We start from the raw sequence: 26,892 nt of genomic DNA on the forward strand, positions 1-26,892 counted from the left end.
TTTAGGATTTCCAGAAAAGGCAGAGGATGCACACTTGAAAAAGGGTAAGAGCCATTTCTTTATATCATACTGGAGTGGGCTATAAACTTATAGCACTTGATCAAATAGGGTACTGTTGGCAAATTTGATGACAATACTAAATCAACAGAGGGACCAGCAAGACAAGAGTGTTTGAGTCTGTTCTCCTGGCAGACCTTCCTAACCTTGAGGGGGCAGCCAACATAATAAACAATGAGTCCATAGTCCTGCCCTTGGTTCAAAATATCGCCAGGCACCAACTCAGGGTGGGAACTGACTGGCTTAATAGCAGCAACCCTGGAAAGAACCTGGGGATTCCTCTGGAAGCCACGTTGAATGAGAAGCAGCTCTCATTGTGAGTAAAGCAACATGCCTGCTGGGCTGCACTAGGAGCTGCAAGAGCAGTAGGCTGGGGGAAGTTCTTATATCCTGTACTCACCGCTGGTGAGGCAACACTGAATACTCTATTCAGTTCTGAGTTACCCAAATCAAGAGGGTCCAATGGAGGACAAGCTAGACTAAATTACATGATGTATGAGGAGAGTCTGAGGGATCTGAGCTTGTTTAGTCTCCTGAAGAGGAGGTCAAGAGCAATCTAATAGCAGCCTGCAGTCACTTGAAGTGTGCTTCCTGTCCAAGACATCAAAGCCAAAACCCTGCTTCGTAATGGCAGATGGAACAACAGCCACAGACTGCACCTTGGGAGGTTCAGATTGCTGAGCAGCAAAAGCTCTTCCACGAGGAGTGAAGTGCGACACTGGAACTGGTTACTCATGGAGGTGGTGGAAATCTCCATCTCTGGTGTTTTTTGTGACTCAGCTAGACAAAGAGCTGATCTGACCTAGCTAGGTGACAGACCTGCTTGAATAAGAGCTTGGACAAGTGATCTCCAGACGTCCCTCCCAACTGATGTTTGTAATAACTGTAAATAAATTAATAGATAATGTTTACAAAACATACAAAAATAAATTCATTCATTACAGAATATTTGGCTTGTTATTTAGATGAGTAAATCTGTACTTTTAAAGGTCTGGTTTTGAATATTCTGGCTTTTTTGTACTATAGTAATTCTAGAGACATTTAGAAATGTGTCATATTATAAAGATCATACAGGACTATTATTGCTCATACAGCAAACTAAGTGCAGGAACTGGGAAGGAGAAAAATGTAAATTATCAGTGAAGTCTTTCCCCAGTTCTGTGCTTATTTACCCTTAGTGTTAAGCTTAACTGCAATAATTAAACACAATTATATATTTTTTTTTCTTCTAATAAAGCATTTTATTCATAATGATAAGATGTCCAAACAACAGCTAGAACAGTTTCTCAGGACCCATGAATTATAATATATTCAATAAATTGCATTTTAACTTTGACTAACAGGTCAGGAGAAGAAATGAAGAATAATATCTTTCTTTAATTAAATCTGCAAACAGAATTCAGAGTGGTTGATTAAAATATGATCTGGGCAATGTTTTTTCTATGGACAAAGACAAATTACAATATGAGCTTTACATGTTTAAAAGAAGTCAGATCCTGGTTATGTTCATGTTGGCACAGTCATAGAGTGTTTCTGTTGATGCCAGTTGATATTTCTACTGATGCTTCAGAGTTAAAAATCTAGTCAAGCATTTTTAAGCAATGCAGTGCCTCCTAGCAGGACACTTGACTTTGAATTAGCTTTAGAAGTAAAAGAAGCAAACGACTAATACAGCTTCCTGAAATAGAAATTGAGATAAATTTCTATTAATTTGCAATTAATGCAGAATATAAGAAAACTTAAATGTATCATCTCTTTGTTGTGTTCACTTTTTCACTGTGATAATTAATAAATAAAATTCACAGTCAGGCACTTATGATTATTAATAATGTAGGGATCTGAAACAGCAGTAACAATTACAACAAATTTGAGAACCCATTATTTAATCAGCATCTTTCTTCAATTTCAAAACAACAAACCGTTTTTTGTTGGTTTTTTTTTTTAATATTTTCACTTTCTGCAATACTGGCAAAAATACTGATTTGAAGAAATTTTTTCTTTGAATTTGCATTCCCTTGAGTTCTGTTGCTAATCAAAGAGCAAATAGGACATTCCATTTTCTACATTATTTCTGTGCAAGTTTTTTTTTGTAGACAAGAGATACTGGCCTGTGGTCAGAAATAATAATGTCTTATACATAAGTCTTTTTTCTTCTGCTCTATGCTACTTTTAAGACCTTTTGTTCTCATAGGCTTTTATGTCATGAAAGCTACTTTTTTTTTTTCTGCTGTCAGAGCTAGTAATTCTGTTGAAAGTTTATTTCTGTGCATTCAGGCATATTTATTGCCAAGTTATAAAACAATTATTTAAATATGAAGCACAATGTCTCTAGGATAACCTTCCAGTTCCAAAAGTTTCAAATGAGGATGGTTCACTATTTGATTCCTTCAGAACAATGATAGAGGTATTGTTAATTAAGAACATCCATTCAATAAGGTTGACCTCCCAAGATTTATAAAAGACTGCATAAAAAGCCTGGTAATATTAAGTATTGTGAGGAGGGTCACAAAGGACTTGAAGTTTCCCATGATAAACAGTGTGGGTTTCTCTGCAATATTGTTTGTGTTTCATCCTGAGATCCTCCAGAAGCACATGAGCACTTGTGTGGAAGCTGCTGTCAGTGTTAAGAGTGCAGAGTCAACTGCATGAAGCTGTCGTCAGAACTCAGAAGCAACATAACTGTGTTTGTGGGACCCTGTTTCTGAATTTATAGATCGCATCTCTCAGTCAGTTAATTAGCTTCATGTTTCCATGTTCATTTAGCTTTAGTGTCTTGAGTTTCAGAGAGAGGTCGGTTGGTGCTAACCCAGGGAATTCTGCACTGAATTCAATTGTACAGCATAAGCATGTGTTCGTGTCATCCAGAGAAATCAGCTCTACATCCCCCTCCTTTTACAAACCTTAATTTTGCAATTACATTCCTGGTATGAAAGAGTAATCCCAGGTGTGGAGAGAGCCAATGAGATTATCAGACAGGTGAAAGTTTTTTTTGCTGTTACCTGAAGCATGAGGTTCATGTAAATTGAACCCTGTATTGCCACTGACGTGGGTGCTCCCATCATCTTTTCTGCTGGGAGCTGCTTCTTCTAGTGTGTTTCTTGTGTCAAACAGGGAGTCAATGAAGGATCTCATTTGTCTAAAAGTTAACTTAGAAAGATTTGCAATTAACTGGGTCAGTTCTGCACTTTGTCACACAGTGTAGCCACCTTCTATTAGTGCAAAGGAGAGGAAAATAAGAAGTGGTGCAGAAAAAGATGGGATTCTAGGATCTTCTTGCATATTATTTTGGAAAGCAGAAATGATGATACATTTGCTGTTGTTGCACAGTTTGGGTAAAACTAAGCTGTGGGCAGGGGAAGAAACCCAAAAAGAAGCACAGTCTCTGGTTGCTGCTACAGGGGACCTTGATTTGCTTAGCTAGTGCTGGCTTTCATATTAGGCTTATTGGTACTAGAAGTGCCTTAAATACAGATGATAGAAGAATGCAGAAGATGACAGAAGAGCTTTTTCTGGTTGACCAGTGTCACTGTGGTCAATAAAACTGAGAGCTATAGTTGTCTGACCAACGGAGAGCTTCTCAATACAGTTAGCAGAGACCAGAGAGCTACTCAGCAGTTATTCCTTTGGTCAAATGTACGCAAGGAATAAAGTTGAACAGTTCTCTAGATTCTATCAGCTATAATGATTAGATCTCCATTATGTGTAGTGGCAGTTTACGTATGTGTACACTCAATTTAGGTACCTTAATCTGCAACCTAAATTTTTATCCTAAAAGGTAAATAAAGATTAAAGCTGTCTTCACTACTGTTTTACCATCCAACATCGAAAATGCTTTATTCTCTTATGTAAATGTTTTATTCTATAAAAGCTCCCAAACCAGCACCCCAGTTTCTCCATGGTAAAACATTCGGCTGCCTGTCACTCTGGCACTGAGATTTTACAACTTAGAGCTCAGAGGGTTTTGACTCAATGTAAACCTTTTGGCTTTGCTGAGTGTCCATAATCCTATGTGTATCCATGGTAACTACAGGAGAGAAAGTATGGCTGTATAATCCTTCTTAAGTGCTACAATGTTATGTTGCTCTTGGTAGACAAAGAGATGCCAGCTTGTCATAAGTGTATTAAACAGCCTGTGAATATCAAAGTTGCACACATACTCCTCACCAGCAAAATGGAAATTGTTTAATACAATTGTAACATGTGGTAATACTTCAGGAATAAACCCACAAAATTTCTGCAGTTTCTGTTTTGAATAAAGGTGAGCAAACTGAATTCAGAGCAATCATTTTAGTTAAATCTCCTTTCTCTTAATCTTAGTCTAATAGAAAAGTCATAACTAATCATGGCAATCTTGTTGCTTACCAGAAAAAGGGCTAAATAATTCTCTGACTACTCAAAATGGAATTTACATTCTTTTAATGTGCTGTAATCCTGTGTGATAGCCTAAACATGTTCATATAAATGTTTTCATATGTTGGAAATGATTCAAGAATCAAAATGATATTGGCTGTACTGCTATATTTTAAAGTAGGGACTTCACTTTGTTTTATTGTTTTATTTTTATTTTTTATATACTTATAGGTGTTTTTTTTAGCAAGAATACAGACTATTTTAGACACAATTATGACTTACTTAAAAAAAAAAATTCTGGACAACATTTTTGTTTTGTACTTTTCAGCTTTCATCCTGTGAATCTTGGTAAAGCCTTCAAAAACTGTAAGACTGTTCTCTTAATGACAAGAAACAGCAGAAGTTGCAAGTAAAATTAAACACAAGACACCCTTTGGCACTCCTACTTCAGTAAAAATAGTTTTGTATGCCTATTCCCTCTAGCATTGGGGGTCTACAGAGATATGCATGTGGGTAGAAAGTAGGTGTATCTGAAGACACACAAACTTGAAAAACAAAATCTATTTTGCTGTAAAAGAGAAAGTAAAAAAAATCCTATTTTATATACAGGCAGAATGGTTTATAAATGGAACGGGTTTTTTTTCCCCAGTATTCCATGAGTTTTCAGCTGCTTTCTAATGGGACATACAAACTGAAGAAGGAATGAAAGTATAGGTTCTGATCCCACAGCAATTTTTTTCTCCAACTCCTGGCCCACAGAAATTTGCCCTCTGGTTTCCCAGCCATGAAAGTAATCCACTGAGTGGATTTTTTTTTTTTTTTTCTGAATTTGTTGTTTGGCTTTTTTTTTCTTCTCATTTTTGAGATACATTTGATGTTTTGATGTCCTTCACAATGTCAGATATTGATTATGCTTAGCACAGTTTCTATTTAAAGAATCAGACTGGGGAGTCCTCGAGTTAGTATTTTCTGACAACACTGCTTGGTGTGTTTTCCTGTTTCCCCCTTCCTTCAGTCACAGGGGTCGGGGGGCGGGGGGAGGAGAGAAGATTCCTACTTATATGTATAGTCACTGTGTTTTGTCATTCATTGTCAATGCAACAAATATAAGAATGAAGCTGTAGGTCCTGGAGATTTCAATCCTGAGAAATCTGTCACTGCAGAGACATCAATGTAAAAAGGCAAAGGTCCAGGATAGGAATGGTAAGGAGGAAAACCTCAATTTTGGACCAGGATCAGAGAACAAGAATATGGATTTATAATCCAGTTTCCCTGTGAGTATTTGCAGCCTTTGAGGAAAGAATACCTCTTTGGTTTTTCAAACTGAAATGCTTCAAAGTGTCTAACTCCCATACTGGTAAGGTGGGAAAACAATGATCTAGACTGAATTGTAATCCATTAGCTCCATATCTGATGTTGAAGAGTATGATAGCCTCAAGGAACTGGAGTAATGGAGCTGTAGAAAAAGGAGAAACCGACTACACAGAATTGTAAAACTGGAAAGGCTCTTGGATGAGCAGTACAAAGCATCACGCCCTCCATTCCAAGGGAAGAATCAACTGTCACTTTTGTGATTTTTTTTTATATGTGTTTGTCTACTCTGTACTTAGAAACCTCAAATGACTTCCCAAGTTAATGACTTCCAATGATGCAGTTTCTTTTGTAATTTAGAAAGTTTTTCTTAGAATAGCTGTGCCAAATTATGCAGCCTGCATGTATTGTCCTGTTTCTGGATACATTTGTAACGTAGTCATGGAACCAGAATGATCTAGTCTGGTGAGGTGCCTTTTGGCAGTAATTTTTCTTCGAAAGGAAAAGGCTAGTCTGATACATTAAATAATTCTGTGCTGGATTCAGAGCTAATAGCTTTGTTCTCGTTTTAAGTGTTGTTCTTCAAGTGTCACAGAAGTTAGCTGGTTCATTAATTGTAATAAACAAAACCTACTGAAGTGTAAAGCTTCTTAGTAATAACAAAGTAAGCCTTAATTAATATTAACAATACTCTGAGCAAAATACTTTAAAGCTTGCAGGACCTTTGTGTAGTTCTTCTAAAGGGCTGCATAGACTGGAAAGCTCACCGACTTCTGATCAAAATAGACTTAGTTCCCTAATGAACCTGTGTATCTGGAATTCTGTGCATGGGAGGGAGAGATCTGCATGCAATTCAAACATCATCCTTCAACAAACACTCAAAGAGCTGGTATAGGAATATCCATGAAGTCTCTTTGCTCTTTTACTTAGTGGAATCTGGCTTCTGGAGTAGAAATAAATTATGGAAAACGTTGCTTTACTGTAGAATGGTGAAAGGGACCTTGGAAATAAAGGGTATGTCCATGTCTAGGAGGCTTAACCTACTACAGAACTCCCGTAATCTACCCAGATAGACTGCAGTTGTAGTTATGGGTGCTGAATCCATCTTTATTGAAACTTGCAATAGGTCCTGTTTTGCCAGGAGACTAATCAATGGAAATTTCATTCAGAAATCCCAGTTTATGAATCTCTTGGCTTTTCTTGTTGATTTAACATGGAGGGATTTGGGGGGCGGGGGGGGGTGGGCGCGTTGCAGAAGGGAAGATAAATTTCTAGGTAAAGTGCCACAAAGCCCAAACTGGTTGTTTGGTAACCATCTCCTGGTGGACGATAGTCTGTCACCTAAGCTGTATATTTATGATGGCTTTTGAGTTTCATCTGAAAAATAAATGCTGGATTGTTTTTTTTTTTCCACAGATACTATACCATTGTATTAGAGATCTGTGGAAGTACTTAAGTGACATTCCTCACAGTTTTAAAAGAAAACTCTATGAAAGACTTTTTTCATGGTTCCCTGCAAACTTTTGAACTTAACTTCTTTGCTGATCAGCCACCGTAGCATTTGTTAACACTACAGGTATGGCATAAAGCCCTTATATTCCCTTATTTCAAAGGTAGCAGGGAAAAATAATTTAAAATAAATATTAAACATTATTTCTTAATCAGGTCACTGTATTATATATAATTTTTCATCAAAAATGTAAATAATTTTAGTGATGTAAATATATGTGCTACAGAGGATTTATGATTTAACTGCAATAATAAGATTTTCATTTGGGTTTTTTACTCTGAAGACAGCTAAGAAAAATCTCAGAGCTTCCCAAAACCACTCTTTCCAAAGAAACCACAATGTTACAGAGCCCTTTCATCATTCAGCACACAGGACTGTAGGATACAAAAATATATACTGTACTACTTTAAATGAATTCATATTTGTAGGAGACACAGTCTGAGTGAGTATGTGCAATTATGAAATACATTTTTTTTTCCCCTCTTGACTTTTTTAGCTGCCTCACCCTTTTTATTTGAACACATACATATGGTGTGTGAGAGCGAGCAAGCTCTCTGTAAACGTTTGGAGGGAGCATCTGTCAGACAATAAAACTTACAAGAAAACATGCTTCTCATTTAAAGTGTATTCACTAGAAATATTTCAGTGTTGGAATCCGTTCATTTGTGTAGCTTGGAGGCATTAATAAGAGCAGAGAACTGTAAAGGCACCAGAAAACTCAAGCTGTTTCTAAGAATCCAAGGTATTTTTTTTTAAAAGCATTTCGTCTCTTCGGCATCACAGTCTTCTGATAGGAACCTGAACCAGTTGGCTAACAGGAAACCTCTGATAGTCCATCCAAAAAGACTGCAAACAAGAAGATGACATGCTTTTTGCAAACCTGGAAAGTCTAAAGATTACAATAACTGTTGGACCAAAGGGACCCTCTTCAGGCATAAATAGCAAGACTCCTACTGTCTTCTCTTGCAGACCAACTCAGCTGCCAGCAAAAGCAGGTGCTCTCCCCCTGCCAGTGCTCCAGAGGAAATATTTAGTGAGTATTCACAGCTCTTTTTACAAATTAATGTATTATTAGCATTTTGGTTACATCTGTTTAGCTTTCTCAACAGACAAAAACATTTAAAAATAAGTTTCTAAGGCTGTTATTTCATGAAATTGCTGGAGTTCAATAGTCTGATGCAATTACCATATTAATTTAAAAATAAAATTTACAGAACCTATGACAGCAACTTTAAAAAAATATTAGTCTTTAGCAACTGTATAGCTTAAACAATCTGAGACAATTACAATGTATTTTTAATGCACTAGTTATGACAGCAAAGTAATTCATATAAATATGAAATGTATTTGATTTTAAATGCTATGCCATAAAGCAGCCTTTGTAGAACACAAATTTAAAATAAATCATTTCTTTTGGCAAAGTAAGCTGCAATTTAATCTTTAGGAGAATAAATATACCACTAATGTTTTCCACAGAAACAGTTGCTAGTCTAATTAATTCAAGATGTGACTCTAATAAGATTTCAAAAGAAAATCAGAAACAGATTTTTTCAGAGGCAGTAATATGGACAAGGTTAAGATATTTTTATTTTCAGTAGAAACACTTGTCTCAGGTAGAGTCACAGGCTTATAGTATATAGGATGGAAATATCAAATCTGAAAGCATTATAATAAGGTTTTCAAAAGCATACCAAATTTTAGTGTTTCAGATATATGCTTTCTTTTTGGTTATAACTTACAGTACATTACATTTCATTAGGCAACTGTTATTCAATTTTGAGTTTAGAGTGACTAATGTGGCTAACACTTTTCTTTTTCTTTTTTTCTCTTTTTTTCTCTTTTTGTCTGGAAAGAAATGGAAAACCTGATGTTTGTCTACTGCTCCTGTAAAGTTATCTGGACGTTACTTGTAACAATTCTAGGTCATGCCAACAGCTTGCCTGTGGGTGATGATTCTCTTTGCACAGCAGAGGATCTTGCTAAGTACAGCATAATCTTTACAGGGAAATGGAGTCAGATTGCTTTCCCTAAGCAGTATCCACTTTACAGGCCCCCAGCACAGTGGTCATCACTGTTAGGTAAGTGATGTACAGCTTTAAAAAACCATACAAATCTTTTGACCACTGTGGGCTTTTTTTTTTTTTTTCCCTAATAGTCAATTGTAAGATAACTAATGAAGAGGGAAATAACTAGCAAAAGCTGCTAAGAATGAAATGCAGAAATGGAAGTATCGAAAGTCAACAACTCTTTCCAGCTGACTTCTGTTTTCAATTGGCTGCAGTTGAAATAAACAGTGATAAGCCAAATGTTTAAGTGTTCACTCATTTTTATACACGAATTCTTTAAAGTCAGTAATAAAACAGAGAAATGGAAGAAATAGGGCCAATCTAAACCAGACTTTTATGTCATGCCATGTATTCACTCAAATAGGTGTTACTCATAGTTCTGACTACAGCATGTGGAAAAAAAATGAATATGCCAGCAATGGTGTACGTGATTTTGCTGAAAAGGGTGAAGCATGGGTGTTAATGAAAGAAATAGAAGAAGCTGGCGAGAAAATTCAGAGTGTACATGGAATCTTCTCTGCTCCTGCCATTTCCAGTGGTACAGGACAAACCTCCACTGAATTAGAAGTGCACCCAAGACATCCTTTAGTAAGTAACTGTACATATTAATTTTAAAAGTTGATTTTATGTCACTAGCACACAAAATTAAATATTTGAGTTCTCATTCATGGGAATATTATAATGCAAAGAGTTACTGAAAAGCATGTCACATTGCAGGGAGCACTGTGCAAGTTCTACAAAGTAGAAGAGCATAATTATATTTTTTTCAAAAATTTTAAGTTAAAATGGCTATGAGCACTACTGGATCCTTTCAAAATACGTGATGCAATCCTGATGGGCCCTTTTGTTTCATTAGGTTTCATTTGTTGTACGAATTGTTCCAAGCCCTGACTGGTTTGTGGGTATTGACAGTCTAAATCTCTGTGAAGGAGATCACTGGATGGAAGAAGTATCAGTAGATCTATTTCCATATGATGCTGGAACTGACAGTGGTTTCACATTTTCCTCCCCAAATTTTGCCACTATTCCACAGGACACAGTTACAGAGGTAGGTGTTTATACATAGCTTAGCACTTCATATCTACATTTTTTGAGTCCTCCCTTTAAAAGATAACTTTCTTCTGACTACACAGTAGACTTTTGTGAAGCTGATTTCAGTATTTCAGACTGCTGATGCTCTCTCTCTATGGATTTATTACATAGCTGATAACCCTAATACTTTTGTTTATTTTCTGTATCTTTAAAATTTGGTAAATGTGGATGGTTCATAAATATTTGGCTCTACATTTAATATATTTTCTGTAAAATCTTACTGGTTTTGGATTATTTTTTATAGTTCTTGAAACAACAGGAGAATTAAAGTATTCACAAAACTCCTGGCATTTCAAAATGTGTATATGAACAGGAAAATTCTTAGTAGGGAATACTGATATGGGGAGGGGTTGCAGTTAAAAGCATTGCTGAGACCTGAACATGTTACATTTGAGGAAAAAGAGCTAAGGGAAGGCAGAGGGCAACTTCACAACTGCAATGACCCAGCTTTCAAACTCTTTAGTTTGTTCAATACTCTATGTGTCTCATACTTTTTGTCCTTTAAAGGTGGTGGGGAACAGAGCATTTTCGTATTTTTTGAACACTATAAGCATTCACTTAATCCTTTCTTTAAGGCCAGTTTTTTTCTAGAGCCAAATGCTGTGCTAATGAGTAATTAGAAAAGGGACAGAGAAGCTGTAAAACAATACACTTGGCCTCCTATGCTTAGCAGGATGACAGCTGCTATAGCATAGCTAATATTATTATTTAATACTCCTGTAGTCTCCCTTGTAGTATCATCCACTTCTTCCAATCAAATCATTCTAGATATTACCTTGTTTGCAATACCTCCCACTGCAGCCTTCTGTCCTAAAGTTGGCACAAGTCATTGTGCCCAGTCCTAAAGCATAAAGATACTGGGATTACCAGCAGTACTTGTGTGAACTGAGGTTCATAGAAACTGGTTATATCCATTTTTATTGCTTGAAAGTATTAGCATGCTGTGTAAACCTGATCTTACGTTTGTCTTCTTACTAATATGATGTAGTTTCTTTAAGGGTCCCCTTTTTATTTCACAGATCACTTGTTCCTCTCCAAGTCACCCAGCAAACTCGTTTTATTATCCCAAACTCAAAATTTTGCCACCTATCGCTCAAGTAAAAATGGTGAAATTAAAGAAAAACCAGCCTGGTCTTCCTCCACCTTTTCTTGATGTTCCACCTAAAAGCAATGAAATAATAGACTCTGTTTCAGGTAAGTGATTAGTATTTTTGTAGGCTTGATATGTGGAAATATGGTAGGTGATGTGGATGAAACAGGTGATTAGGCAGAATAATATCCTACCTGCACAGGAATAGTTTCCAGACACACAGAGGAAATAAAACAAGCCAGTTGACATAAAAGAGAAACTGAAAGAATAAGGAAAGGATTGCATATCTGAGCTATGGTTCAAAGGTTTGGTTTATATCCACAGCAAGGGCTCGTCAAGGCCCAATAGCAGCATGGACCAGTGATTTTTATAAGAAATAAATAACACTTGGTCAGAATTACTGTCCCCAAATACTTTGCAACTTCAAAGTAAGTATTCATCCTAAAGTTTTTACATTATGATAGAGCAAAAGAGCTAGTATTGTTGTCTCTTTCTGTATCACAGGGCTTGATGGTTGTGTGCAAAAAGAATTTATATCATTCAAGTGATTTGGACATATTTGTGGAAATACTAGCTTATTTTCCTTGTTTAGCTAAGAAGATATGCAAACTACTGACTCAAGTCAGCCTTAAGGGTAATTTTCAAATCTCCAAATTAACAAATACATAATTAACATAATATTTGCTTAAGGAAAAGACAGCAATTCAACAGTATCCACTATGATTTTTTCTTTACACTTTTCTAGTGGATTTTTACAAAGAGGAAGGGTTAAGAATAAGACTGACATCCTAAATACTATCTGAGAGACAGCAATATGCTAGGTCCCCAAAGTATTCCTAGAAAAGCTGCCATGTACCAAGAGCTTCTTCAGAGTACCTGAAGATTTCATGCCTCTAACTCTGTGCTGAAGTCACCTCACAATCAATAAAATAAATCTCCTTCCCTACACAGCTAACAAAGCATGATTTATACTTGTATACATGTATTTCTCTATTTATAGTGTTTTAATGTATTTCTATTAGTAAGCAAGACATAGTTAAAGTGAGTGCTGTATATCTCATTTTCAGTCATTTCAGACAGACTAGATTGATGGGCCAAAGTCAATGGTATGAAGTTCAACAAGGCCACGATGCAGGTCCTGTGCTTGGGCCACAACAACCCCAGGCAACGTTACATACCTGGGGAAGAGTGGCTGGAGAGCTGCCCAGCAGAGAGGGACCTGGGGGTTCTAATTGATAGGTGGCTGAATATGAGCCAGCAGTGTGCCCAGGTGGCCAAGAAGTCAAAGGCATCCTGGCCTGTATTAGTAACAGTATGGCCAGCAGGACCAGGGAGGTGATTGTCCCTCTGTGCTCGGCATTGGTGAGGCCACACCTGGAGTATTGTGTTCAGTTTTGGGCACCTCAATACAAGAAAGACATGAAGGTGCTGGAACAAGTCTTATGAAGAGCAACTGAGAGAACTGGGGCAATTTAATCTGAAGAATAGGAGGCTGAAGGGAGACCTCATAGGCCTCTACAACTACCTGAAAGGACATTTGTAAAGCGGCAGGCACTGGTCTCTTCTCACAAATAAGTGTTGATAGAACAAGAGGGAATGGCATCAAGCTGCACCAGGGGAGGTTTAGACTGGGTGTTAGGAAGAACTTTTTCACTGAAAGGGTTTTCAGCCATTGGAACATGCTGCCCAGCAAGGTGGTTGAGTCACCATCCCTGGATGTGCTTAAAGTCATCTAGATGTAGTGCTTGGGAACATGGTTTAGTGCTGGACTTGGTACCGTAGGGTTAATGGTTGGACTAGATGATCTTAAAGGTCTTTTCCAACCTAAGTGATTCTATGTTTCTATGATTCTATGCCTTTCCCACAACACTTGAAAGGAACATTTGGCCTTCTTTAGGATATAAATGTAAACCCATGCTTTAAAGTACGGTATTTCACATGTGATTTTTAATCATGTATCCCCACTTTGTTGTATGTGAATTGTAAAGCAGCGACTTAAAAAACTTATTCCAGAATCAAAAGGACAGATTTAGTTACCAGAGATCCAACTCTAGAAAGTCTCTAGAAATGAAGGAATAAGTGATCACAGCAGAAGTAGTGAATTCTGCAGTAATATCAGAAATTTATAACAGAGGTCACACATTTAGTACAGCATTAAAAGCAGAGTTTGTGCACACCTATTTTACCCACAGATGCAGTCATACACAGGTTTGATGCAATTTCCTGTGACAAGAAGTGTTTTTATTTAACTTACAAAGGAATAGTCATCTATATTTTTATGAGAGATATTTTCAAGGCAAGATTACATTATGAATACTTTAGAATTTCTGTCTACTTGCAGCATATTACAATTATATTGATTTAAGAATTAGAAAGCTTCTAGGGACAGAATATCTTTATTGGCAAAGGGGACTGTAGTGTACATACCAAACAATAGCAATCTGATTTAATGTTTAAAAAAATGGGACTTTATTTCTGAAGCAAAGAGGAGGAAAAGTTAAATGGAATTTGATATGAGCAACTATAGAAACAATAGCTGTCTCCTTAATGCTTTGCCAATTATGTATTTGCCTTGAGATCAAATTTATGTAAAATCATGGTTTTTTTCTTCTTCTTTTTTTTTTTTTTTGTTTGGTGTATATTGCAGAAACACCCCTGGACTGTGAGGTTTCACAATGGTCTTCCTGGGGTCTCTGTAGAGGTCTTTGCAGACAAACAGGGACCAAGATCAGAACTCGTTTTGTCCTTCTCCACCCTGCCAATAACGGAATGCCTTGTCCAAATCTGGATGAAGAAACAGGATGTGAACCAGAGAATTGTGTCTGAAATAAAGAAAATATAACAATTTAGATAATTTAAAAGTAGGATAGTAGTTTAACTAAATCTAAACTACATGTCAGTGTTCCTTATAATTCGGATATGCTGCACTATTTTGCTGGAAAGGTGTATTAGACTGGTTTTGAAAGTTGTATTTTAATATCAAGATTTTGGGGAGTTAAATTCCTAAGGTTTAGTGTGACAACAGTACTTGATCATTAACAGACAAAACCCCCCACATAAATTCTTGCTATAAATATACTGTAAGTTCTTGGAGTACCCTCTAGTGGCAGAAAAGAAGATAGTTTGAAACATGCTTCACATACTAAAAAACCTTTCAGTCACAAAATCTAAACTAACAACTTTCTTAAATACTGTAATTTGTTGACCTACAGCTATTTATACCTAGAAATTAATTTTTTCCCTAAATTATGTTTTTTATAATTTATTGGCACTTTTGTTGTCTTCCTAAATGTGTTTAACGTGCATTTCTTCAGAAACTACTTACATAAATAAGAGACACCAGGTGTTTGCAGTGTGGTTAAGACAAGAGCACAACTGAGTAAATTGGTATTGAGATGTATGAATACGTGGAAATGTCTTTTTCTTTTTTTCTCAAAAGTGAAAAGAATATCTGTCATGAGGACGCTTGGCCAGCTAAATCACTAGAAAAGATCAGAAGTGTGGATACTAGGTAGAAAACCTCTGAACTCAATTACAGGTGTTGGCTGAGATTTAAAAACTGATTGTTGGGGTTTGTCTCTCAATAGACAACTATCTAAAAGTTAACACTGTTGACCATACCATAAATTATATAATTGTCTTTCTACATGCAGTGTGTGTTTCTTTAAATGTTTGCTGCTGTTTGTGTCATTCTAATTGGTTTACAGAGAAAACTCACCAGTGTTTTAATTTTATCTAAAATTGAGGTACACTCAGATATAACACAACACAGTATGTCAGAAACTGACTGCAAGTCTTATTGCTCAAATAACCATAAACCAAACATAACATATGGCTTATAAGGAGTTGTGGCTACCAACTAGGAGAAGAATTTGGGAATCAAACTGTTTGGTAGAATATCCTTACAGTCAGATCACAAACTTGTACAGTGCACTGCAAACATCCAGCACAGGTATTGAACAAGAGAGCTGATCCGAATAAGTTATTTTTTGAATATGCCAAATATCAGAAACATTATTCTGTACTTATAGAAGCACACTATATTCTCTGTAGGGCTGAAACATTTAAAAGGTTCTCTATATTTTCTTCCAGGAGATAAATCTTGTAAAGACCCATAGAAATTTGAAACTTTATCAGACTAGACTCAGCTGGTCCTCCAAATACTGATAAACACACAGTTGTCAGAGATAAGTGTAGGAATTTCTACATCTTGCATTCTTCAGATTCCCATTGTTGCCTGTTTTTCAAAATTGCTTCACTGACTTTTTTATTATACCTATTTTATTTTTTTTTTTTAGATTCCCTTGTTTCCATATTACAATGGAAATAGTGTTGTTACACTACACTTTTCATATTTTGTGTTCAGTTAATTTGCCCATCTTTCCATTTTTTTCTTTCTATATTAACTTTTTTCATTCCATGCTTTTTAAAAAAGATGTATTTATTATATAGGTACACAGTTATCACCATCTTAGAAAACTAAACATGAATTAAGTATATATTTTTATTATTCTCTGTGGATAAGAACTAATTTAAAATGGATTGATTAGCTGGTGATAGACTAAACATAATAAAGAATTAATAATGGGCAGAAATCAGGTGCAAGTCAGAATTACGACCTAGGGAAAATAAGTCCACAAACCACAGGGCATCCTTGCAGGAACCTTCCTGGAAGTCTCTCAACAAGAGAGTTTTGCTTCTTCACATGCCCAGAACAGCTAGAGGGCTGAGTTCAGTAGAAGAGTACCTGCATCTGTAATTGTATACATCACCCAAACATAGGATTTCAGTCCTACAGGGAACGATTTGATAGTGGAGCAGTCCCAGTGTTTACTCCATCTCCTGTGCAACTTACTGTGCACTTTGGCCACAATAACCCCAGGCAGCTCTACAGGCTTGGGGAAGAGTGGCTGGAGAGCAGCCCAGCAGAGAAGGACCTGGGAGTACTGGTTGACAACTGGTTGAACATGAGCCAGCAGTGTGCCCAGGTGGCCTAGAAGCCAATGGCATCCTGGCTTGTGTGAGGAATAGTGTGGCCAGCAGTCACCAACACCAAATTAAATTCTTAAGGTGGATCAGAGTATATCATTACTGAGAAGAACTTATCCAGTACCTTAAGGAATTTAAGGATCAGTAGCTGTGAACATATGAAAGCTTTTCCTATTGTCTCCTAGCAGGCGGGAGGGCCAGCTGAAACTGTGTCTATATTCTTGCTTTTCTATGGGATGGCTTCTCTGCAGATATCCAATACAGCACCAAGGTGTGTGTGAAACAAACTAACTGCAGTTTGAGGCCTGCTCCATGTTGCTAAGCAAATACAATTTCTCACAACTGAGGAGAAGCTGTGTTAGAGGGCCAACTGTACAAGTGAACTGTGTAAATGGTCCAACTCAACCAAATCTCACCCACCAAGCCTGCTATGAAGCATTGTAGGCAGTTGTCAAAATGGCACAGGGTCTGCTGTTATAAACAATTTGGGAGAGGGACAGTCTTAGATTCATTTAAAAGTAGCTCTAATATCCTAGCAACACTGTACGAGTTAAGCATGGTCACGGAAACCAAGATGTGCTTAACTTCTAGAACAGGAGGGAAAACATATGCCAGCCTTTCTGATCACTAGATGGGTACTGTCCCCACCAGAGCATACCTGGAGTGTGAGCAAAAGGTCTGAGAGTACCTGGTGGTACTGAAGGTAAAAAACATCCATTTAATGATATTTCCATATCTAGGTAATTAAAATACATAAGGTATATCTGATCCATCATGAATAAGCCAATATAATAAAGACTCTCAGACTATTCAATTAAATATTTAACCTGCTTAGAAAATAAATCTAACACTTAATAATTAACAATCCTGAAGGCTGCAGAATCCTGTTTAATAGGGTGTAGTGTGCAGAACTTGTGTCCATGGTACTTTACAGACACTGTAAATGACTAAAACAAAACAAAAAAATCTCTCAATATGTTGCATGAACACCTGATCACCTGGAATCTGACCTATTTTTGTTTCCTGCAAGTCCATCAGCCCCACTATGTTTTCATTTGCTAGCCACAGGCACAGAGGTAATCTGTCTGTCCCAACTAGTCCAGGCAAAATGAAGGATAAAGAAGCATTCCCCTGTACCTCTCGTGTTCTACCATTAAAACACAGAATTTTGGAAACCTCAGGTAGTCAACGAAAAGCTAAAAGGATGATTACTTAAGTAGTTCACAATCTGCAGACAAACCTATTTTTCTGGCAGGAATAGTATGGCATGAGTATTTATGCAGGTGCATGTCAGTCAAGATCTCCCTGTGGTGAAGGTTAAGAGTCCAATTATATGATGAGATTCCAGGTAACCTAAAATAATTTCTGATGCTAAAGTAGTAACAAAGTCATAAATCACCCTTGAGACTCCTAAGGCATCAATGGCCATGAGATGGAATTTATATCCCTCTATCCTTAACCATATGGAGTTAAAGAAAAGGAAATTATGTTTAAGGAATCAAGGCTTCTCATCACTGAAAATCTCTTTATTAGTACAGGGATGTCGTATTTTGCTGTTGGTATACTAATAACTCTGCTAGAACTTCTGTGAAGATACTTTATTCTGTGGAATGAACTGAACTTCTGATGGGTGTGAGCCTGTGTCAGTGGAAGACAGACATTTTTTATTGAGACAGCTTCATAGATAGCAGGTACAGTGAAGGGCAATAAACCGGCAGAGGTGAAATAAACCAGTAAATTTTAGATTACAAACATTGAGAATGAGTTCTTGTTCATAATTCTTCTTGATACTAGGAAAACATATGTGTTTTTATTATGTTGGAGCCAATTCTACACTTGCCAGTGCCGACAGAATGTGTCTTCTGCTAAAGTATATTATCAAAAAGGCTGCTCAGAAGTGGATGGGAAGACCAACATAGTTTTATTTACTAATAAATAGGTGTCAGAAAAAACAGCAAATGCAGATGGGTCATTCTGTGATGAAACTGAAAGAAGAATTCAGAGGAGGTGTTAAACAATAAGGCAAAAGGGTTAATAATGATCCTTTTGTACATGCCTAGTATTGAGGATGCAACTCACACAGCTGAGCATTTGACAGCTATATAAAAACAAAACATAAAATAGAATCCAACCATCACCTTTTCAATCAAAATAAATGCAGGTAAAATTCTGGCAAGGAGATGGCAGTTTCCATGTCTATAGCACTGTGTACCTCCTGTATGATCTGTGTGTGCAGTAGCTTATATCCTATATCCTGAAATCAAGATCAGAGAACTCTGAAGTTAACTAAGAGTTTGATCAAAGACAAATTCAAGGACATGACTGGATAATTTCATCTGCAAATGCCAGGAGCTGCTGAGGAACATGGCAGGGTTGGAGAGAGTCAGCCATCAAACTAAAGTCTCACAACAGGAGTGTAGAAAATGTGCTCAAAGGTGGCTCCTCCCTGCTGGAAATGATCCCATATGTGGGTCCTCTCTGCTAAAAAATGACCAGATATCCTCTCAAAAAGGCTAACCTTTCAGATACAGTGATTTCAGTTTATAGGATAAGAATACAGGATTTATAACACTTGAGTAGTAACTGAGTTCATCATCAGGCTTATAGATTTGTCTATATTCATACAAAGGCTAATCATAAAGACCCCAGTCCTTGTTTGACTTACACTGTAACTTTCTTTAGAGAGTTTATTGGGCAGTATCAAAGAGAAATACATTCTTATGTAAAAAAAAAATCCTAGTTAGAACTTGTTAATTTTATTATGTTTTACCTACTGCATCATATTCATTAGTATTTCAGAATCTTTTACTGTTCAAGTTCTTTTGACTTACTACTTCTTTTTTTTTTTTTTTTCCCCAGCCCTTTATGTAGCCCCTATGGGTTCTGTACAAGTGTACACCTATGTCCAATGATTTAGGTTGGAAATTAAAAGATTTCTTAACAAAAAAGAAGTGAAGCTCTGGAATAATCATCCAGCTTAAATGTGAAATATAAATTAACAAGTTCATTGAAGGTGAAAAATGAGCAGTTTACAGAAAGGGATAGCCAGTGTGGTTTCTTATAATAATCTAAAGCATTGATCTCAAGTACCTGAGAGGTCTTTCCAGTTTAATTTTCTTCTATGTGTGTAAAATACAATTTTAATCTAGCTGCTAGAAAAGAAGAAAGATATTACAAGTTAACTTTTTCATGTTATCTCATTCTGCAGAACATTCTGTAGCTATTTATAAACGTGTAATCACCAGCTGCCTTTTCTCACAGTTTTTTTGTGGGTTTTTTTCTCCCTCAAAAATACACTGATAAGTAGCTAACAAGAAACAACCACAGGACTACATAGATTTGTAAATGGTTATCTCCCAAAGCAGTACAACTCAGATACATAGAAACCATGAAAAGCCAATTAATAGGATTTCTTGTGAACTTCTGGATTTCTTTTTCACTTGCTTTATATTTTCACAGTGCAGAAAGAGAAGAGAAATGTATAATTGAAGATGTTCCCAGTGACACGTTGGTAATTGGTAGGTACCTGTATATGCTACATGATGATCTAACCTATGCAATAACAAAAATAGTTTGTAATGTAACAGGAAAATCTGTGAAGGATAAATATGATAAGACCATGGTGATAAGAAAGAGGGCACAGTGAAAATAATTCCTTGCAATGGGAGCTAGTCATAATGTCCTCACACCTCATGTGTATTCATCACAGAAAGAAATGCAGGTTTCCAGAGTGCTTAAACTGACTAGACAAAAAAGCCCAAGACTGTCTTCTAATGATACAGCAGTGTAATTGATGCTTCAATGAGTGCTTCTGTACATTCTGACTGATTTATTCATTCATGCCAGAATTTCTGTAACATGGTTTTCCCTAGATGAGGGGGAGAGTTATTTTTTGTTTAACACTGGTCTGGAAAGAAGTACACAAGATAAACACTATAGTTCCATTTCACCTGGTATATCACGAGGACATTACATTAATCTACAAGACTATAACATTGAAAGAGGGTAGTAAAAAATAATATCTAATATATATTTATTTTTAATACATAAATTGATAAAAATAAAAGGCAATCCTAAATATGTAATTTGAATATAGCACACATGTTTTTGGAGTTATCCTCATGCTTTCTGTATGCAAAACTTGCCAAAGTATTAGCAGTAATCATTACACATTACTTGTTAATCAACCATTCTTGTAGTATTCTGGAATTTCATTCCAGAATGAAACAGCAGTTCAGACTGTTACAAAGTTTCCCCTGAGAAATTTTAATCATAACATGATTAAAATGAAATACATATATAGTTTTATTGTTAATAATTGATCTTTATTTTTATTTTTTGCTGAAAAATTGATAAAGATGTTTAATATAAAGTTACGTTTTATTTAACATATTTCTATCTATGGTTTTTTTCAGGGAATTACAAGGTACAACGCTGGGATATACATCAACATGAATTTCTTGAATCTGCTCCTGGTTTGGGAATGTTTGTGACTGTCACAGCTCCTTCTGCTGAGGTAAATGTGCTTTATGAATGTTTCTGTAGGATTTATGAGTTGACTTTTTGGCACTGACAGGCAGCACTATCTCAAAATAATATGTGCTTTTTGGGCAAAAGTAAATCTACAGTCTAACACCTACTTCAGTATTTTGATGCTGAAATGTATAAGCACCTTGTGATTTCTATCGAACTAAATAGAAATTACAATGTTTGATAATAATGTGTTTTTACATTACTACTGGACTTGGGAAAGTGTGTCACTAAGACTAGCAAGTGACAACTGAGGAAAATAGGTTAGATTTAAGAAAATGATGTAGAATCTAATGATGTAAAATGGTACAGAATGTAGGTGAGCAGCAGAAAGGAAGGCTGATAAGTTTGTATCCAATTCACAGTACTGGTTTTGATTGTTTTACTGATATTTATAACATACATATCCACCATATATAATATCTAAACTACAGGTGCAAATGTCAAAACTGTATGGGCCACAAGGAACATTTTCTTTTACATCTGAAATGTCTGGGGAGCATATTATCTGTTTACAGTCCAACTCCACAAGATTTGTGGCATTTGCAGGAAGTAAACTGGTAGGTGTATTTCTTTATTCTTTGTTGTAGTATCATCTATTGCTTACAAACTGCAAAAATTACAAAATAGATTAGAAGTTGATTTAACTTCTAGCAGGTAATTCAACATTTCCTAGTGCTTAAAGAAAATAAACCTACAATTATGAAGCAGAAGAGATAAAAAGACTGTTCTGGTATTTTAGAAGTTAAAATTAAAGAGGCAAGACTAATAACTAGAGTGATTTAATGTTTGTATAGTGCTTTGCTGTGAAAGATTCAGATGAATCAGAACAAATATCTGGTTCAAAAAGATAAATACGTAAGATTGATTTACACAAACACTTGTCATAAAGATATTCCATGTCTTCATTAACTTAGATTGAATTCCTAAAGAAAATTTAACATTTTAATTTTTGAAAGATATTAAAATTAAGAATATCTAAGCATACTTTATATTGTCTGATACCAACTAAGACAGTCTTAATGAAGGTTTTGAAAAAAAAAAGAAATAGAAGCCATCAGAGGTATTATCTTGGGTCTAATATATTTCAGTCTACAATTTTACAATTGTAAACTTTTTTACAAATACAATTTGTAAATACTGTTTTGAAAATTTTACCTGTATGCCTTTTTTTAAAAGCTAGTTTGAATGGGGAGAATTACTCTGTACTGGTGTTTTTCTTTTTTCCAGTTGACTGTAAAAGAGTATGTTGACCTGCTAGATATAATCATGTCCTAAATATGTTAAGTGAGATTTCATCCTAGGTGTATGCTTTGGGAACATGTAGATGACAAAGAACCAAGAAGAGTTAACAGTATTGAAGTGGGACTATTATCCTGGAATAACTATGTGTTCTTATGGATTGATTTATGGAAATGAGTGGAAATTTAATCATAAACATTGCAAGAGCACTTAGATTCTAACAATAATAAAAAAAAAATAATAATCATGGAGCTCATGAATTAGAGAGGCTAAGAAGGGTAACGCATTGGTTAGTTACAGCTAACTACACTCCATGAATGTGATTATGAGGATACACCAGTAGGTTTTTTATCTGATGGAGATGTGTTAATATAATTTTATATTATGCAGGCATCTTTTACAGTTCTGGTCATCCTATTTAAAAGAAGCGAACAGATGCAGGAAAGCAGAACATTAGTAGCACAAGTATTAATTAGGGTTGTTTGTTTAGCTTAAGAACACAGAACTAAATATGGAAAATATTGCTTTTTATAATTATACCTGCAGGAATAAAGATCGAAAAAAGAAATTTATTATTTAGGTAAGGTAAACCTTAAACTAGTCTTCTGTAAGAATCAGATGTAGTTGTGGTGATCTGAACTGCTTCAAAACAAAGTTTAATATATTAAAAAACAAAGGCTACCCCAAGGTTGTGAGATGGACTTCAGGATTTCCAGTCAGCTAACTGTAAGACAGATAAAAGATCTGCTCTTCACTTGTCATTGGTGTCTCAGTAGACCAAACATATATCGTGGTTATAGCAAGCTCTAGTATTTCTGCAGCCTATCTGTTTGGGTAAAACTGATTTTCTTTTGGTACAAATTTGCTTCTAGGAGAAACTTCTCCCATTAGCTTTAGTAAAAATTTTAATTCATGCCAATATGTTGCATAATATTGCAAGTTGCATTCTTCTCTTTTCTTTCTATGGGTTTACTGCTTGGCAGGTTTGGGGAATTTTTTGCTATAGATTATAGAATAGTTTACAGGATATTGGGATATCAGATAGTTACAGTTACAGATAGACCATGTATGGAGAAAGAAAGAAAAGGTATCTTACGCTTTCATACCTTGCTTATTAAAGCTTAAATATAATAAAATGCAAATCATGGTTCAGCTGGTCTTCTTCCAGTCTTATATTCCTCACGGTTTTAGTGGAAGAAACCTAGAAGAGTCTCTATAAAAAGCTTCCTGCAGTACTACTGAAGAATGACATTTCTGCAGTATTAGGATGGAATGTGAAATACAATGTGTTGTCCTAATGGTGCTCATTTTTTTGAGTTTCAGACAAAGAACAGAAAACATCTTCATGGTGGTTCACTCAATACTAGCATAAAATAATGCCCTAACAGTAGTGAAGTTTTAAATTTTGTATAATCAATTTAAAAATAAAATTAAGAAACACTTTAAATATCGCACCTGATTCTAATTTTAGGAAGGATTTCTATAAGTGGTGAAAATTATTTTCCTGTCATGAGCTTAAAAGGAAATGATCCATTGTCTCTTTTTTGTAAGGAATTTTGAAAACACAGAAGACACAGTACTGAGAATCTTTGTTCTGTTCACAGCGTATCCATTTGGACATTAGAGTTGGAGAACACTTTTTTGATGAATCAGCTGTTCAAGCCAAAGATAAAGTGAATGAAGTTAAGCTTAGACTAGAACATCTAATTGAGCAAGTACATCACGTAACCAAAGAACAAAACTATGAAAGAGTATGTATGTTCCTTAATGAAAATGTTAAAAATATTGTACCTAGGCTTACTGATTTACCGAATATTATGAGGTTTATTATTTAATTGCAGTGTTTAACTAATTCAAAAAATATATTGGCATTTAACCAATATAACCTACATTAACTTGCAAAATATTTTAAGCTGTAACATAAAACCAAATCAATCACTGTGATCTCATGCTTATAGCAACAGGTGCTTTATTAACGCAGGAATTTCCAGCTACAGTTTTCTTGGTCAGAATCAACAACAGCAGCTGAGCAGGTGGCAGGTACCACTGCTGGTGGTGTTGCCAGCTTTTGTTTCCATGCTGATCTGTGTGCATAACCTTTATTGGAGTGAGCAAGGAAATGACTGAGTGTATATTTATTTACCTACATGCAGTTAGAAATTAAGTCCTTCTTCAGACAAACATACACCCAATTGCCTTAACTTTTCTATTATGTTGTGAGACTGTGTTTGAAATACATCAGCTAGTTACCTAAAAATAGAAATTTGTCTGTAAAAAGGTTCTTGACTGCAATATGAAAGTGACTGTGAAACTAAAAAGTTGTAAGCCTGTGCTAATAAATATATCTAGCACAATATATATTTCATGAACAAGGAAAAGCTCTATTTGCCTTTCTGCTTCATGATACAGTGTGTCTGCTTCTTGGTCTTGATTTTAAAGATATCCACCTCACAGATAAGAACAAACTTGCACTTTTATTCACGTAAAGGAAACGTTTATTCACTACCATGAAGAAGAGAGATGCCTCTTACCTAGATAGCAGCACGAAACACACAGATACCAAAAGGTCATAATCATGCTTCTCCTTTGTTTCTTCAGGAGCGTGAAGAAAAATTTCGGAAGACAAGTGAAGAAACCAACAGCAATATTTTGTGGTGGGCTATTGTACAAACACTGATCCTCATCTTCATTGGAATCTGGCAAATCAAATCTCTCAGAGATTTCTTTATATCTAAGAAGCTTGTTTAGGTCTTATAAAGTAAATGCACAAATTTGAAAATTGTACAAATTGTAACACCTAACATCCAAAGAAACCCTGTACCTACGAGGAAATTGGTTGTATATAACTCTCAGGCTTCTCTCATCTCTTACTCTGGTTCTTACGCTAACTCTGGTTTCTTCATCTGCATTGCAGCCTCTGGCATCCCCTTACATTTTACCCCTTGAATCCCATCTTTTATCCATTTCTTCTCCTCTGCAAATCATAGAATCATTAAGTTTGGAAGGGACCTTAAAGATGATCTAGTTCCAATCCCCCTTCCATGAGCAGGGAACTCTACCACTAGACCAGGTTACACAAAACCTCATCCAACCTGGCCTTAAAAACCTCCAGGGATGGGGTATGTTAATCTTAATCTACAAGAACGGCTCAGTGACTAAGGCAGCATTTAAACCCAACTCAGGATCATTACATCTAAAATAGAAATTAAAAAAAGTTCCCTAAGTTTTCAAAGTTCTCTACTGTCACAGCTTAACCCCAGTTGACAACTAAGTACCACTCTGCCACTCACTCACTCTCCCTCACCCACAGTGGGATGGGTGAGAGAATCAGAAATATATAGGTAAGAAAACTCATGATTTGAGGTAAAAATATTTTAATAATTTAATAACTATAACAACAACAAATAATAATTTGTTAGAAAAATAGGGAAAAGCGACAAAAAGACAGAAAAATAAAGCCAAAGTAAGTCAAGTGATGCAAATGAAAACTATTGTCCACCACCAACTAACTGATGCTCAGCCACTCCCCAAAAAGCAGTCTTTGTCCCAGCCTCCCTCCTAGTTTTATTTCTGAGCATGATGTCTTACCGTTGGGCCTTCTGGAAAGCTGGGAAGGGACTTTTTACAAGGGCATGCAGCAAGAGGACAAGGGGTAATGGCTCAAAACTTGAAAAGGGGAAACAGATTAGACATTAAGAGGAAATTCTTTAGTGTGAGGGTGGTGACCGACTGGAACAGGGTGCCCAGGGAAGTTGTGGAAGCCCCATCCCTGGAAGTGTCCAAGGCCAGGTTGGATGAGGCTCTGAGCAACCTGGGCAATGCAGGGGGATTGGATCTAGATGACCTTTACATCCTTTCCAACCCAAATCATACTATAATTCTATGATATGGAATATCCTTCTGATCATTTGGGGTCAGCTGTCTCTCTCAACTCTTTGTACACCTCCAAACAACTCACTGACAGGGCAGTGTAAGGAGCAGAACATGCCTTGGTGCTACATAAATACTGCTCAGCAGGAACTAATCCATTAGTGTGTTGCCAACACTGTTTTCAGGGCAAAACAAAATCATACCCCAAACAAGTTACTATGAAGAAATTTAACTCTCTCCCAGCAAAAACCAGAATACCTGCTTGCTTAGTAACTTTATTCTGTATAAGCATGAACAGTCCAGCATTTCAGGCTCATTATGATTCAGGCAGTAGGCAGAGAAATAAGCACACCCTCTGTGGTGCTTACTTTGGTGAGAATGTCTTGAACTCAACATAAGCCTGGCTTTTCCTCAAATAGAATTGTGACTGTTTTCTTTGAAAATATTCAAAGATGTAAGTGACAGTGGAGCTCACTCTTAATATTATGATCAGTGTTTGCAGCATGGAGACCCAACAATTTGGAGTTATACATACTTTCTGCTCTCAGATAAGCCCCAAATATTGGGCTACAGAGCTGAGATCTGACCTTTCCCAGAGACGTTTATATGAATTATGGTCTTCATGAAGTATGTCAAAGTAAACAAAATTTCAGGATTTTTTATACACTGAATTTGCACCAGAATATTTTATTTTAAGTAATTCCTACACAAAATTCTTCAGACTGTTTCTGTGTTGAAAAATGATTTTTATTTTAATTGTTCAGTAACTGTAACCTGCCTGTCTA

General features: G+C 36.1%; 2 protein-coding genes across 3 annotated transcripts; both read left to right on the forward strand.

Annotated features, from left to right (window-relative positions):
* Positions 1 to 8,027: 8,027 nt before the first annotated feature.
* On the forward strand, positions 8,028 to 15,122 carry LOC127383991 (spondin-2-like). Of its 2 annotated transcripts, none has more exons than XM_051617822.1 (6): positions 8,028 to 8,265; positions 9,082 to 9,306; positions 9,659 to 9,882; positions 10,151 to 10,342; positions 11,406 to 11,580; positions 14,124 to 15,122. In XM_051617822.1, exons 1-6 carry the CDS (start codon positions 8,094 to 8,096, stop codon positions 14,300 to 14,302), a joined length of 1,167 nt encoding a protein of 388 aa, XP_051473782.1. In that variant the 5' UTR covers positions 8,028 to 8,093; the 3' UTR covers positions 14,303 to 15,122. The 2 variants fall into 2 exon arrangements, with proteins under 2 accessions (XP_051473782.1, XP_051473781.1); XM_051617821.1 differs by having other exon boundaries at positions 8,028 to 8,261.
* Positions 15,123 to 19,853: 4,731 nt separating this feature from the next.
* Positions 19,854 to 24,985, forward strand: LOC127384318 (transmembrane emp24 domain-containing protein 11-like). Its single transcript, XM_051618517.1, has 5 exons — positions 19,854 to 19,983; positions 20,881 to 20,981; positions 21,430 to 21,555; positions 23,842 to 23,988; positions 24,836 to 24,985. The coding sequence occupies exons 1-5, from the start codon at positions 19,854 to 19,856 to the stop codon at positions 24,983 to 24,985; spliced, it is 654 nt and encodes a 217-aa protein (XP_051474477.1).
* Positions 24,986 to 26,892: the final 1,907 nt, after the last annotated feature.

This window comes from Apus apus, chromosome 4 (assembly GCF_020740795.1).
Source record: "Apus apus isolate bApuApu2 chromosome 4, bApuApu2.pri.cur, whole genome shotgun sequence".
Classification (NCBI taxonomy): Eukaryota; Metazoa; Chordata; class Aves; order Apodiformes; family Apodidae; genus Apus; species Apus apus.